General features: G+C 40.4%; 1 protein-coding gene across 1 annotated transcript in view; it reads left to right on the top strand.

The window, feature by feature from the left end:
- The window catches only part of OTC (ornithine transcarbamylase), a 29,354-nt gene extending 15,731 nt beyond the window's left edge, over positions 1-13,623 (top strand). The window contains exons 6-11 of the mRNA XM_039729333.1: positions 1,814-1,967; positions 9,088-9,210; positions 9,949-10,002; positions 10,104-10,253; positions 10,767-10,904; positions 13,513-13,623. Coding sequence (XP_039585267.1) covers positions 1,814-1,967; positions 9,088-9,210; positions 9,949-10,002; positions 10,104-10,253; positions 10,767-10,904; positions 13,513-13,572 — 679 coding nt within the window. The 3' untranslated portion in view covers positions 13,573-13,623. The remainder of the gene's footprint in view (positions 1-1,813; positions 1,968-9,087; positions 9,211-9,948; positions 10,003-10,103; positions 10,254-10,766; positions 10,905-13,512) is intronic.
- The last annotated feature ends 314 nt before the right edge of the window (positions 13,624-13,937 follow it).

Here is a 13,937-nt window from a genome sequence, read left to right as displayed (position 1 = left end):
TTTCTTTCCTCTGCAATTCCAGCCTTACACGGTTTCCTTTAAACTGATTAAATTACCGGAGACTTAATCATTCCCCTATAATCATAGACCTTCAGGTGAGGGTTATTTGTGTTTTTTTCCCCCTCAAGTTTAGTTTTATTTTGGTTTCACAAAGAATACAGCCAGTTCACAGCTGATTTTCCTACTGTAAAACATGACATCTAGAAATGCTGGCAGAAGAACTGTCTGATGTCCCGCTGGTAGGTGTCCAATAAATAAATCTGAGATCTACTTCCAACAGACTAAAGATGAAAATCCAGCAGTTTTCACTAGCTGGTGATTATGAGTGAATTTTCTCTAATGGCATACCCTGAACCATCTTCTTTAATTTCTTGATTAGCTGTGTCAAACAGAAATCAGCTGAGCTGACATCTTAAAAGTAAAAAAAAAAAGCTGTAAGGAAAATAAGCAATTTCCCAATGTGATTGCCCCTTTCCCTTGACTGATGGGGACTGGCTGTGTCTTGTTTAGGGTGTCCACCAGTGAGATGGCTAAAAAAGAACCATGCACCACATCCCTGATGACCAGTTCAGAAAAAAAAAACAGGTTTCCCCTTAAGAAAGGAACTGGTGAGCTAAGAAGAAATAATGGCACCAGCAGTAGCTGTTCCAGTACTCTGTAATCAGTAACTACCTCGTTCAGTTCCTCCTTTTCATTTGTAGCTTCTATTGACAGTCTTTTCTTCAGAGAGAGCTCTACAGGCAATCTTGTAATGTTTTATAAGAGCTCTGCTTGTGTGAGGAATGTCTGGTGTCAGTGGAAAATACTTATAACTGACTTTATCAGGAGACCTTGCTGATGATGGTACTAACAGCCTTATTTCCACAAGAGGAGATGCAAAAATTTGTCATGGCTAATCAGGAAGGCAGATAATGCAAGGATTTTTTTCTCCATATTTCTAATTCAGTCCTCCCTTGTTTTGTTTTAAGGTCCTATTTCAGATAACATGAAAACACACAAAATGCTACTTCAAAGTCAGGCTTCAGGGCCTGATTAAAACACAGAAATGCAGAGAAATTAAGAGCTCTAATCCATATTTAATTTATCTAAAAAATTCAGAGTATACTATGCTAATCTCTGTGTCTTTCACACTTCAGCAAATGAAGTTAATGCCAGAGTGGTACAGGGGTTTCTGCAATCCCTTCCCTTGTTCTGAGTTTGAAATTTGGGCATTACTTGAATGCTGATACCCTGTGAGTCAATACACAGGTGTGTAAGTAGGAGAAAGCAGACCAACAATCCCAGCCTGTTCTGTTTCTGTGTTTATTAAGATCAGTAAACAATTGTGGTAATCTAAGATAGATCTCTGTTGCTGATCCTCACTGAGTCAGGCTACCATACAGAGTCTACACTATTCAGTCAATGCTACATTTGTTCTTTGCTAAAAGACTGAAAAAAAATATACCTTATCTCTTCTGAGATTATCAAATTTTTCAACTGTTACAGTATCACACAATTTCTTATCTTAGTTCAGAGAGCTTAACATGTATCAATGTTCCATCTAGAATGAAATGCTAAAGAGAAAAGAATATAAAATACAGCAGCAGTTTTCATTTACTTACTATAGTAGTGTTAGGAAGTGAAACTTCTTACTTATTAGCAGCTTGTTAAATGACTATATTTGAGTATGTTCTGCAGGCATGATAAATTATTCAGATAGCTGAAAAATATTGATTCATTACCATTTCTCATTAATATTTATGTGTTACATGGTGAAGAGTGCAATAGGGGTATATTTATTATGTTTGACTTGAGTATTTTCTACCATCTCTAGGGTGCTGTCCAGCATGACAAATGCAATCTTGGCTCGAGTTTATAACCATAATGATCTGGACCTAATGGCAAAAGAAGCCACGATCCCAATAATCAATGGATTGTCTGATTTATACCATCCTCTTCAGATTTTAGCTGATTACCTAACTCTTCAGGTAAAAATATAAACAATTTTTTTTTTTTTGCTAATTCTTAGTAAGTATTTGGGGAAGTCATCTTCAAAACAATTTATCCCTAGGTTTTTCAAAGTAGTAATTACATGGCACTTGTTGTTTAAAGAGATCTTAATCCAGCAATATAATTAAGGACCTGTTTAATTTAAAACAATTACATAGTCATATCAGCTGTAGTGGGGCTGAAGTTAAGCATAAAATTAAGTATTTCATTGGAATTAGTCTGCAACTCAACGAATGTACAGAGGGCTGCACATATTAAGACAAACATGAGAATCTGGCTCAGGCAAAGCCAGCAGAAGTTTTTCCATTGGCTTAAAAACACTCAGTGGTTTGCTTTTGTCTCTAATCTATGGACAGCTTAAAAGGCATCGCTATTTATGGAATAAGAAATTGGTTGAACAAATTTGTTTTGAAAAGCCAGTTAATATTACCAGTACCAACGCTTAGTGTTCAGGCACTTTAACCAGTTTAAAGTTTGCTCACATCAAAGAACAGTTATGAGAGATTGTATTTTTTTATTTTTTATCTAATGTAACAGTGGATCTGACAACGGGATAACATTTTACACACAGAATACCAAATGTTTATTTGTGAACAGAAGAACTATGTGGTTTACAATCGGTTGAGGATCTGGCTTATAAAAAAGATTATTATACTGCAGGGCTGGTTGACAAGTATGATGAACTCCTCTGACCTTGTTTACTTTCTGAATGAATAAAAACCACACTGCTTGAAAATGGTAGGGCAGAATAATTTTCTGATTTATTCAGCTATGTTTCTCAGTTGTTGGGGAGGGGGACATTTGCTATGGGACATTCAGTGTGTGGGAAAGATCTAGTGAGAGTAATATTAAATTATTCATGCTTTAAACCTTAAATACTGGAAGACTCATGTTTGGTGAAAATCACTTCTTTATTTTAAGGGTTTTTTGTAAAATTTTATATTCATGGTGAAGAGACCAGCAAAAAATGGTGAACTTGAGACTAAAATGCTTACAGACCTCAGGATAAGGGAGATTTGTGAGATCACACTGAGCTAGCCTCAATGTTCAAATTGCATAAGAGACAGTAAGCTGTAATGAGAATGTAATCATTTTGTTTTAAACTGTATGCAAATATAGGTCTGGACAGTCCTCTGGTTGTGTTTTGTGGGGTGTTCTGTTTTGGAAACACCTTATTAATTAGCATTTCATCACTTGTGAGTAGCATTCTTCAGAAAAATCTGTGACACACAGCCCACACAGCCATGGGTATCTCTGCCCCTAAACATGGATTTATCTCGGCCACTGACTCCAGCACCCAGGCTCACAGTGCTTTTGCCCTCCACCTCCAGCTAATGAAGAGGGTTCAATGAGCATCCCAGTCACCTTCTGGAGATTCATCTCTTTCTGCACTGATCTTAGGGGGAAGCCTGTGGAAAGCAGCAGGATGAGAACGTGTCCTCTGCTCCTCCATTGCATCCTTGCACAGGGCAGCTGTGGCAGAAGCTCCAGGTGAATATGAGCCCACAGGCTGCACTCGTCCCTGGCTTGAATTCCAAGGGCAGCACCAACAAATAAACAGCATAACAAATAATGCTGCCCAGCTTGAAAAGGGCTGCAATATATGCTCAAATTCTCCTTGCTGTGTGATCCAAAGACCTCAAATTATTACAATTTTCAAATTCATCACCATCATCTTCCTTATTATTCTAACAATTAGAAATCCCAACTAAGCTGTGGGTGTTCTTGCTGCACCAAACACAAAGGAGGATGTCTTTGGTGATGAAGAAACAGGTCCATAGAAGTTGGTGCTCAAACAAAAGACATATTTGACATGGAGAGGTGTCATGACAAAGTGAGCACTTACAGAGATCACAAGGAATAGCTCAGCTTTTATACAGACATGGAAGGTTTTTTTTAAAAAATTTGCAGCACTTTCACACTCAGCCCAATAAGCAGAGCACCATTTCCTCCATTTGCCCATCTCTCCCTGACTCTTTCCAGCATGTTCCTTAGCCCAAAATTTGTCAGGAGCTCTTTAAAGGGCAGCTGGGTGGCCACCCTGCTGTGCCAAGGGCATGTTGCACTGCTGGCTGCTGACTCACTTTCCATTCCTGCTTTCTTATCCAGGAGAGGGGCAGGCAGGGGAGAGCTCCCTGGGGGTGATGGCACTGCCTGAACTCTCCCTTTCTGCTCCTCTGCTCCCTTTTTTTCCTCTTTGCACTGTACAGTGAGTTGGAGACTCGAGTGACATGTAATGAAACAACGTTTTAATCATATAATGAACTTTGCCAGGCCACAGAAGTGAGATTAACTCTTGAAGAGGTGTGAGCCACGGGGTCTAGTTGCTGCTTACCCCAATCAAGTTTCTCCTGGGATTTTCAGCAAGATGTCATCCAAGTACTGCCTGCAAGATTAATATAGGGATGTGGAATGGTACCACTGATTCTTTAAATGAGTTGAAAGACCATACATAACATTTAGACTGTTTCTGTGCAATGCAAAGGCAATTTATTTGATTTATACATATATGCAAAATACAATAGTGGCACAGACTGCTAGCCTAATATTTAAATGTAACTACAGACTTTGTGCAGCTTATTTCTCCTTAAAAAATGTCTCTTCCCTATGCCCATAAATATTTTCCTGCCTGGATCTGTTCCTCCCTGCTGTCAGTACATACCCAAAATGTACATATTTTTTTTTTTCTTTTTTTTTTCTTCTCTGTTTTCCAGTGCAGCTCTATATGCACTCTGGTCCTCTTCACGCTTAGCACATTTTTCTTCTTCCATTTTCTATATCCTATTAATTTTGTTGTGTGCCTTCTTGAACCCTCCTCAAGAACTTTCTCTTTCCTCTGAAACTACATAATTGCATGGTTTGGTTTGAAAAAAATCTTTTCTTGCTTATAGCTTCTATTCCCTTTTCACAGGTTCATTTTAGTATCATTATTTTAGTACAGTCCAAACAATGGAGCTGGTTTATTTTCAGGGCTGTCAATTCTCATTCTGTATTCAGGGCAAATTCTCATCCTGGAAATATCATTTTCAGGTCATGCAGTGTGCTTCTGTTATGGATATTGGGGTGAGGTTCCTCAGGTTCAGCATCCTCCTGCCCAGTGCCTTCTTCCTAAGCAACCTGGATCCCCTCACCTGTTTGAAGTCTAAGTTGGCTCTGCCCTTTAATATTGTGCTCAGGATTAATGCCCTCTATTAAGCCAAGAAAAATGGTTTTTTTAGCCTATATATACACTATCTTCCTTCTTAAAGGTTGTGTTGAACTGAGTGTCCTTGAGTTATAACCCACACAAAATGGTTGCAAACACGTAAAGAACCTGTTTGTAAGGATTTGGCGATTTGGCCTTTAAAGACTGTGAGTTTGTGAGCACACACCAAGCCCCTTAACTCCTCTGCTTGTGCTGTAGCAGCCACGAGCTGAGTCCACCCAGTGCCTCTCAGTGTCCTGGGCAGGAGCTGTGGCTCAGCTTCTGCTCTGCTCAGCGTGGCTGGAGGGCAGCATCACACAATTTGTATTCCAGAGACAGCCCGGGTATTGACATTGATTCAATTGATATTAATGTCACTGGCCAAATCAGCTCCCTTGTAGCTGACTGCAGGATGGCCAGACTGGTAATTAGAATGGATCCATATGCCACTAGCTTTTTATGTCACTGGTCTGGGGGGAATTTTCTTTTTCAGAAAGCAACGGTTGGCACAAGAAATACATCGGTGATTTCTTTTTAAACAGCATAACAAATAATGCTGCCCAGCTTGAAAAGGGCTGCAATATATGCTCAAATTCTCCTTGCTGTGTGATCCAAAGACCTCAAATTATTACAATTTTCAAATTCACCACCATCATCATCCTTATTATCCTAACAATTAGAAATCCCAACTAAGATCTGTCCTGTTCCTCTAAAATATGCTTTATCAATAACCATGACAAAAACCAGTGTGGGAGTACGAAAGAAAACTGGCCCAGCATCTGCCTTAAGCCCAGTTTGAGAACCAGAAGACCCAAGTTTGTCCAGTTTCTCATTTACTGGATTGCACTGCCTCCCGAAGGGCTAAAGCTTTGATTAGTCCCTGGCATTCCATTTTAAAATTTGACAGATTATTGATTCATTATTCAAAAGCTTGTTTTAATTGAGGGCTGTTATGACAGTTGTGGTCAAACATTTCAGAATTAATCTATAATGGTGTCAGAGTTTCAGTCTCGCTGGAAGCAAGTCCAGGCAGAGGCAGGCACAAATGTCCCTAATTAGTTAACCCAGTCTTCTCCACACACACAGCAGGGTCAAATCACTGAGCAGACTTATTTTTTCCCAGAGTTGTCTACACTGATACACTTCAGCCATGGATAAGAACAGAATGAAATATTGTAAAAGCAACATGAGGGTGAGAAAATTGAATGTAAAATTGGCATACTTATTTAGTTGGGATTTTTCATGAGAATAACACAGGCAAGTTTTATTGCAGCAGCAATAACTATGTTAGAGGCTTCATAATGGAGAAGGGTTCTAGACTTTCTAAATATGTTAATTATTTTTGTGGCTTTACTAGGTAGGAGTCATGTTCCAAATGTAGAGTGAAACTGCAGAACACCCATGCAGGAGCAAAGCCTACATCAATATAATTTGTAAAAACTGGGGAGGGATGCAAAGGGGAAATTTCTTCAGAGGTTCTGGTGATCATCAGGTATTGTAAAGGCTCCCATTTAATTTAGAGTGTTACTATCATGGCAAAACACTTTTAGCAAGATTTCACCTGTGTGATTGTGTAAGCACATACTGTAAAAGAGGGAGTGGGCAGGAGGGGAAGTGTCTCATTTACTGTAGATTTTGTACTGCCTCCAAGCTTTCTGGTTCTGACCAGCAGAGCCACCTCATCTCTGCTGGAAGCTGAGGGTGTGTGTTTGCTCATAAGCAGTACAGTCACAGTCACAGTGATCTGGCTTTAGATGAAAAGGTTTGAATTACAGCAGCAGTGCACCAGCAGCAGCACAAAGCCTAGCCCAGGATACAAAACAGGCTTCACTGGCACACACAGAGCTTGATTCTGCCTTGCTATGACTCCTTCCATTAGCAAAACATCTTCATTAAAATCAGTTCAGCTATGTCCACTCTACACAGTAGTCACTGCAGGTGTGGTTTGCAATTTGCAGTGCATATCAGGGATCATTATACAGACATGTCCAGTGCTCCATATTTTATCTGTAACAGCTAGTAGCTTGGGAAAACAGAGGACAGCACTTAGTATGCACTGTGCTTCTTTTAATGCAGAGCAGCAGCTGGCAGTAAGGTGAAGTTGTTTAACATAGCAGTGTATTTGTGACTCTAGTCAATGCTAGGAGTATTAAGGCTGAGATGTCTATTTTTAAACAGTGAGATGAAAAGAACTCAGGACTGTCTCACTTGCTTCTGGCTGTGGGTTCTGGTCTCAGCTATCACTAAGCTCTAAATGGAAACAGCACCTTCAAGAAATGCTTCAGTCTGGCCTTCTCCTAGGAGCACCATTGCTAGGAGATGTGGAAGGACTTTGAAAGATCCTTGGAGACCTGCAGAATGGTTATACTGAAATAACTTCCATGTCCACAAAGTCCTGACTTGTTCTCCTGTAAATGCCCTTGCATCCAACCTCTGCCAATGAGCCTGCTGTTAACAAACCTGACCAAAAAAAAGCACTATTTTTGCAATACCGTAGTTTTAGCCCTTAAACCTGAACAGTCTAGGACTCTATCCAGTTTAGGTATTTACAGCACTTTAATGTCATTCAATTTTCAAGTACTACTATTTTTGACTCAAAATTGTGGTCACTGAAAGAAATGCTAATAACTTTGTTCTGGAACAACTTCACAAACTATTTGTTTAGGAGAAGCTGCTGCCAGGAGAGGAGGGGGTGGTCCCAGCCCTTTTCCTGTTCAGTCTTTTGGCATCTTTTCTGCAACTGCAAGGTTGCCACTTAGTACAATGTGGATGCTTATCCTCTCTGACAAGCATTGAATCATGTCACACAAAGTGTTGAAACACTGCCTGGCTTCCAGCTACTACAATGCAATTGTAGCATGGCCCAGATTTGAACTAAGAATAAAAGGCTCTCCAGAAATTGTTTCAAGTAATGAGATAGAGTTTTACAGAGCAGGCTTATAGGAGAATTTGGTTATGTCTTTGTAAAGTTTTGGTATCAGCTTAAGTGCCCATAAGCATGTATATTTAAAACAAGGCTCATTAAGAACCCTCAAATTGTCCTGCTTTGGAAATATGTAACCCCTGTTACTCTTGTTCCTCCTTAGCCCTTATCTGCTCGGGGTGGAGGGACACAGTAACTGCACATGGCCAGGCTGTAAGTGCCATCAGGCAAAGCCACAGTTAACTCTGTAATGCTGTTTCAAGTTTGGGTAATCCACATGTTTTTTCAAAAATCCCTGCACTCTTTGGCTGAACAATGGAGAACAAATGCTGCGGGCCATGAGTGGCACAGCTGCTTTCAGAGTGCTGCTCTTTGCTGTCCTGTGCACTGGGGGTGAAGATGCACTCCCAGGACCTGGGCACTGCCATGGCCACAGGGAACAGCATGCAGAGGCAACCAAGCCAGAGCAATTGGGGGAAAGCTGGAAGGAGTTCTATTCCAGGCATGAGGACTGTCTCTAATTATTTCCAACATTCACTGATGTTTATGAGGCCCAAAGAACAGCTGCACATCCGTGATGCTAAAACCACTTTGTATCTGCCTGAGCCTCAGCCTGAGCCTCACCACGTGGCACATGTGCCAATGTGTCCTGCTCACATGTGCCAATGTGTCCTTCTCACATGTGCCAATGTGTCCTGCTCACAATGTGCCAATGTGTCCTTCTCACATGTGCCAATGTGTCCTGCTCACACGTGCCAATGTGTCCTCCTCCAGGGGAAGCAGCAGCACTTGGCCCTTCTTGTATGACACGAGGGGAGCTTTCCTTCCATGGCCATCCTGTAGGAGCAGCAATTCCAGGTGTGCTCCGAGCAGGCAGCACTTGAAGGCAGCCAGCTGCCTTCGCACAGACCCTTCTGATCATTCCCTCTTGTCCATCAGCCTGCCCAGCTCCTCTGGAATGTAACCCCAGAGCTTGTGATTGCTTTGGCAGGAGCACTATGGAGGGCTGAAGGGGCTCACCGTGGCCTGGATCGGGGATGGCAACAACGTCCTGCACTCCTTCATGACGAGCGCGGCAAAGCTGGGAATGGACCTAAGGATCGCCACTCCACGGGTAAGGAAAACCAAATCCCTGGAGAAAGGAAGGCAAACTGCACCCAAGCTTGTCTCAAACACTCAGGCACTGCTCAAGGGCCCCAGCTGGGGGTGCCTGCATCTATCTCGAGTGCCTGTTTTCAGAACCAAGGTACAAAATCCAATCCAGTTATTTGGATGCAAAGCAGGAGTGATTCTACTGAGTCCAACATCAGAAATGGGAATACATGACAGGAGTATAAATCATGGAGGATCACAGTTTCATCTGATAAAGCCTTATAAACCCATCCAATGTACTCTCCCCCCCACCAAAAAAAAAAAAAAAAACAAAAAAAACCACAAAAAACCACCACCACAAAAAAGAAAAAGTTAAGCCTGTTTCAGATGGGTGGAAGTTTTGCATCTCATTTAATGTAAATTGGTGGTGCAGCATTTTAGAATGTTGCATTTAATACAATATAAAATATCTTTAAAAATCAGTTTAGAACAAAAAATTTAAATGTTGTATATGCATTTAATTCTATAACTGTCAAAATACATTTTTCTTATGTTTTTAGAGCACTTTTTGCCACTTTATCTCCAAAATAAACTTTCAACAAAATCAGCATAGTTTCCTCAAGTTTTACAGTTCTGAAAGGTATTCTTTTTCCATGGCCAATGGTTCAACAAGTATTTTTCTAACCATTGTTATTAATTAATGAAATTCTTATACATTTTCCATGTTCCATGATATCTTATCTATCATCTCTTTTGTCAGGGCTTTGAACCAGACCTCAGGATAACTAAAATAACTGAACAGAACTCCAAAGAGGTAGGAGCCTAAGAAACAACCTCGTAGAATAGTTTGAATAGAGTTTATTTTCAGTATAAATTAAGTTCCTTGTCTTAGCGATCTTATTTTATTCACATTAGTATGGTACCAAGCTCCTTCTCACAACAGACCCTTTGGAAGCTGCAGACAGTGCCAATGTCTTAGTCACAGACACATGGATAAGCATGGGACAAGAAGAGGAGAAGAAAGAAAGACTGAAGGCCTTTCAAGGTTATCAGATTACAATGCAGGTAAAAACTGAGATTTTGGGTTTTATTTACATTTTTACATTTTGTATTTATAAGAATCAGAATGAATCAAGCATGAGATTGGGGGGTTTTGAGTGGGGCCATGGAAAAGCCATATGCAAACCTCCCTCCAGCTTAGAAAACCCACAGAGATAACAAAGTTTGAGTTATGTCATGAACTCCACATGGCTTGGACTCTTTCAGAGCTTCCCAATGAGATCCAGCTCCAGAACATGCGCAGCAGAGGGGTTTTCATTCCCCTTCTGAACTCAGAGAAACTGGAGTGACTTTTTGACTTCTGTGAAGTCAGCATTGAACTCTTACAGACTTGCATGGAGATATTCCCATCTTATTCACAGATGAGGAATTCTTTTGAAGTCTGTGAAATTCTTCTGAGTTCATCATCCAAATAACTAGAGTGGGAGTTAATATAAAATTTGTTAACTTTTTTACTAGTCAAGGATTTTGCTAATGTCCTCACATATGTCTTTAGTTTCTATGTTTTTTAATCTACAGACTGCAAAATCTGCTGCTGCCAACTGGACTTTTTTACACTGTTTACCCAGAAAACCTGAAGAAGTTGATGATGAAGTATTTTATTCTCCACAGTCATTGGTTTTCCAGGAGGCTGAAAACAGAAAATGGACAATTATGGTAAGAAAAAAAAAAGAAAATAAGATAACATTATTTGGAGGTTCTGTTCTGTCAGTCTAGGGTCAGTACTGTTCTGCCTTACATAACAGGCTTGAATTCAACCTGGTTCCACAATAAATAGTGAATGTTAAGACATATTTCAAATTTACCCCAGAGCACATCACAATTTTGACTATAGAAAACATTAGTAGCACAAATACTTCTGGACACAAATGTGATCTATTTTGGTGATATTCTGCTGTTGCTTGACCCAGGTTTTATCACTAAGTGAAGTCTACAATATTAACTGTCAGTTTTTTGGTAATTAAATCACTGGACTTTAATGATTAACTCAACTTCTCAGTTAAGACATGTTAAACACTGAGGTCCCAGGGTCTGGTCTTAGAGACTGCAGTTTCCCAAACACTTAAAACCAGTTATTTTCTCTCACGAAGAGCTGCTGCTGACACCAGTGGGAACTTTCCCTGAGAAAATGCTGGAAGATCAAAGATTTGAAAGATCCTGGAAAGTTATGGTGTGGGTGACACTGTGTGACCATGGGAACCATGAGGGGACACTTGGCATTTAACATAAACCATAACTCCCCTCTCAGCATTCCTGGAATTTCAGAAAATTACTGCCAGATCTCAGTAGCCTATTATTTATTTTTGGCTCTAGATCCACCAAGCTGACAAAAGCTGGTGAAAACTTTCAGAGGTGAAAAGAAAAACAGAGATGGCATTGTCATAGTTCTGAGATGAAGTCTAGATGTGCTCCTAATGAATAAATAAGGGGTTTAGTGTTTGCTAAAACCTCAGATATTGGACACAGTCAAAATTACTAACAAATTTGTGCTAAATTCATAGTTTTTGTCTTTAAAATTCAACAAAATGCTTGGAATTTTTTTTTTGTTGGTTTTAATTTTGCAGTGTTTCTAATTGACCTAAAAAAATTTAAAAAGAAAAAAAGAAAAGAATCCCTTTGGGTTCCAGATGCTCATTTTGGGGGATGTTGGGGGCGGGGGTGTGAAAGGAAAATGTCATCTTTGTATTTTATCAACGTATAAAAATAATAAATGCATGGGTCTTGTTTATATAGTATTTTCTACCACTTGTAGCACAGAGAGCAAACTGAAGAATAGATTATTTGCTCAGCTGTAGATGCAAGCAGGGCTGAGTGCAGCCAAGAATGGGCAACACTGAGGGGCTGCACAGCTGGAATTCAGGCACCTCTGTGTGCCTGGGCTGACCCTGGCTATCTGTTTATCTGGGTGGGGATTGAAGGCTCTTGAGATAGTAGTTCATGTTTGGACTCAGGTGTTTATTGTTTCTTATCAGTAAAAAAGACTGATAAGAAGTAACTCACAACTGTGAGTTTGGCAGCTTTTCATTAGAAGGCACAAAATAGCTAACATTTTCTTGTTACAAGGTCTTTTAAGATTAAACTATCAAATTAAGAAAGGACACATAGATTATTTTCCCTTTTAACCCAATAACTGATCCCAAAGAGCTGCAATGCAGACTTTTCCACCCAGTTACAGAGTGCCACCCAAACCCATGAAGAAGGAGGAAGAAGGCAAAGAAGAACAACCTGCCTCCACCCTAAAACCTCCATCTTGCTTCCATCCACAACATACCAAAAATCCCAAAACCTAAATTTCTCACCAAGTGATACACCTACACTACTCTCTATAATCCATTTCACACTTTTGTGGATTCCAGTCTTTCTTGAAGTCTAGGAAATTTTCTCCATGAATGAGAGTCAAAGTCAGGGCTCCCCTGAGGGCCAGGGCACCTCAGAGCAGACAGAGAAATATTCCCAGTGCCCTGAGCTTCCACACCTGGCAGTGATGAGGGGAAAGGAAGGACAGGCAGCAAGACCACAGCCCCTGGAGAACCCTCACAAATCCAGGGCCAAAATAACAATGTGCAGTCAGACCTTGCTGTGAAATCACAGCACCAGGTGAAGAACCAGGTAAAGCCTTGCCAAGGCCAGGCAAGTGTGGAGTTTGTTGTGAGAACAGGCTCAGCAGAGCTGCTGCAACACCACATTTCATTTACCTGACTAAATCACTGCCATTTCAAAGCTGTGCCTGAGGCTGGGCGGGCAGGGCAGGAGGGGTGGATGGCACACTCTTGGCCTCAGTGAGGGTTTTCCATGTTTCACTACAGAAAGTATAGCTAAACTGGGATAAATTTCAGAGTCCATGTTCTAGTGTGGCTCTCACTGAGGCTAATGGAAAGTGCTGGAATCCACAAGCCAGCCCATGTGATGTCTGGGTACCTACAGCATCTCCTATAAGTAGCTGAGAATACATCACAACATGCCAAAAAGGCCTCAGCATTTGATCTAAATGCTTGTGTGAATTGCTTCTAAGCTGTCCATTAATATATTTTGTCCACACTGAGAAAATCTATCAGCTACAATACAGAACATCCTAACTGAATTTCAGCTCTTGCCTGATTCATCATAAGAAATTCTAGCAAATAAATCTAAGTGTGCCGTTTTTGTCAGGATAATAACTTTCAACACAGGGCTTCAAAGCTGGAAAATATTTTCCCCTTATTTATTTTTATGGAGTATCTGTTTCCAATGTGATTGGATTTTTTTTCTTCTCTTCCTCCTCTAGGCTGTCATGGTCTCCCTGCTGACAGATTACTCACCACAGCTACGAAAACCCACATTTTGATGCTTGGATTCCTGCCAGGAGAAAAATATTCCTCATCAGCAGAATATTCTGGTCCGCAAACACATAGATCTTCTTCAGAAAGGACCAAAACAATGAGTGATTTTTTTAATAAAAGCATACAGTTGGCTGTATAATATTGCATTACACTTCTGAAAATGTTCAAGACAATAAACACCATTGCAGAAGCTGCTTTTCATCTGGATGCTCCAAGCTGGCCCTCCTTTTTGGGGATCAGCATCCTAGAAAACATTCCAAGGTTGTACCTTAATGGTTGGGCCTACCAGCAGCATAGGCATGTAGGTGTGGTGGGATTGCACTGTGTGATATTGATGCCTAAAGATTTTTAGCTTTTTCATATATTTGTA

This window comes from Passer montanus, unplaced genomic scaffold, assembly GCF_014805655.1.
Source record: "Passer montanus isolate IOZ18808 unplaced genomic scaffold, ASM1480565v1 scaffold69, whole genome shotgun sequence".
NCBI lineage: Eukaryota > Metazoa > Chordata > Aves > Passeriformes > Passeridae > Passer > Passer montanus.
The sequence above is the reverse complement of the archived record's forward strand: the minus strand, read 5'-3'. Positions and strand labels throughout refer to the sequence as shown.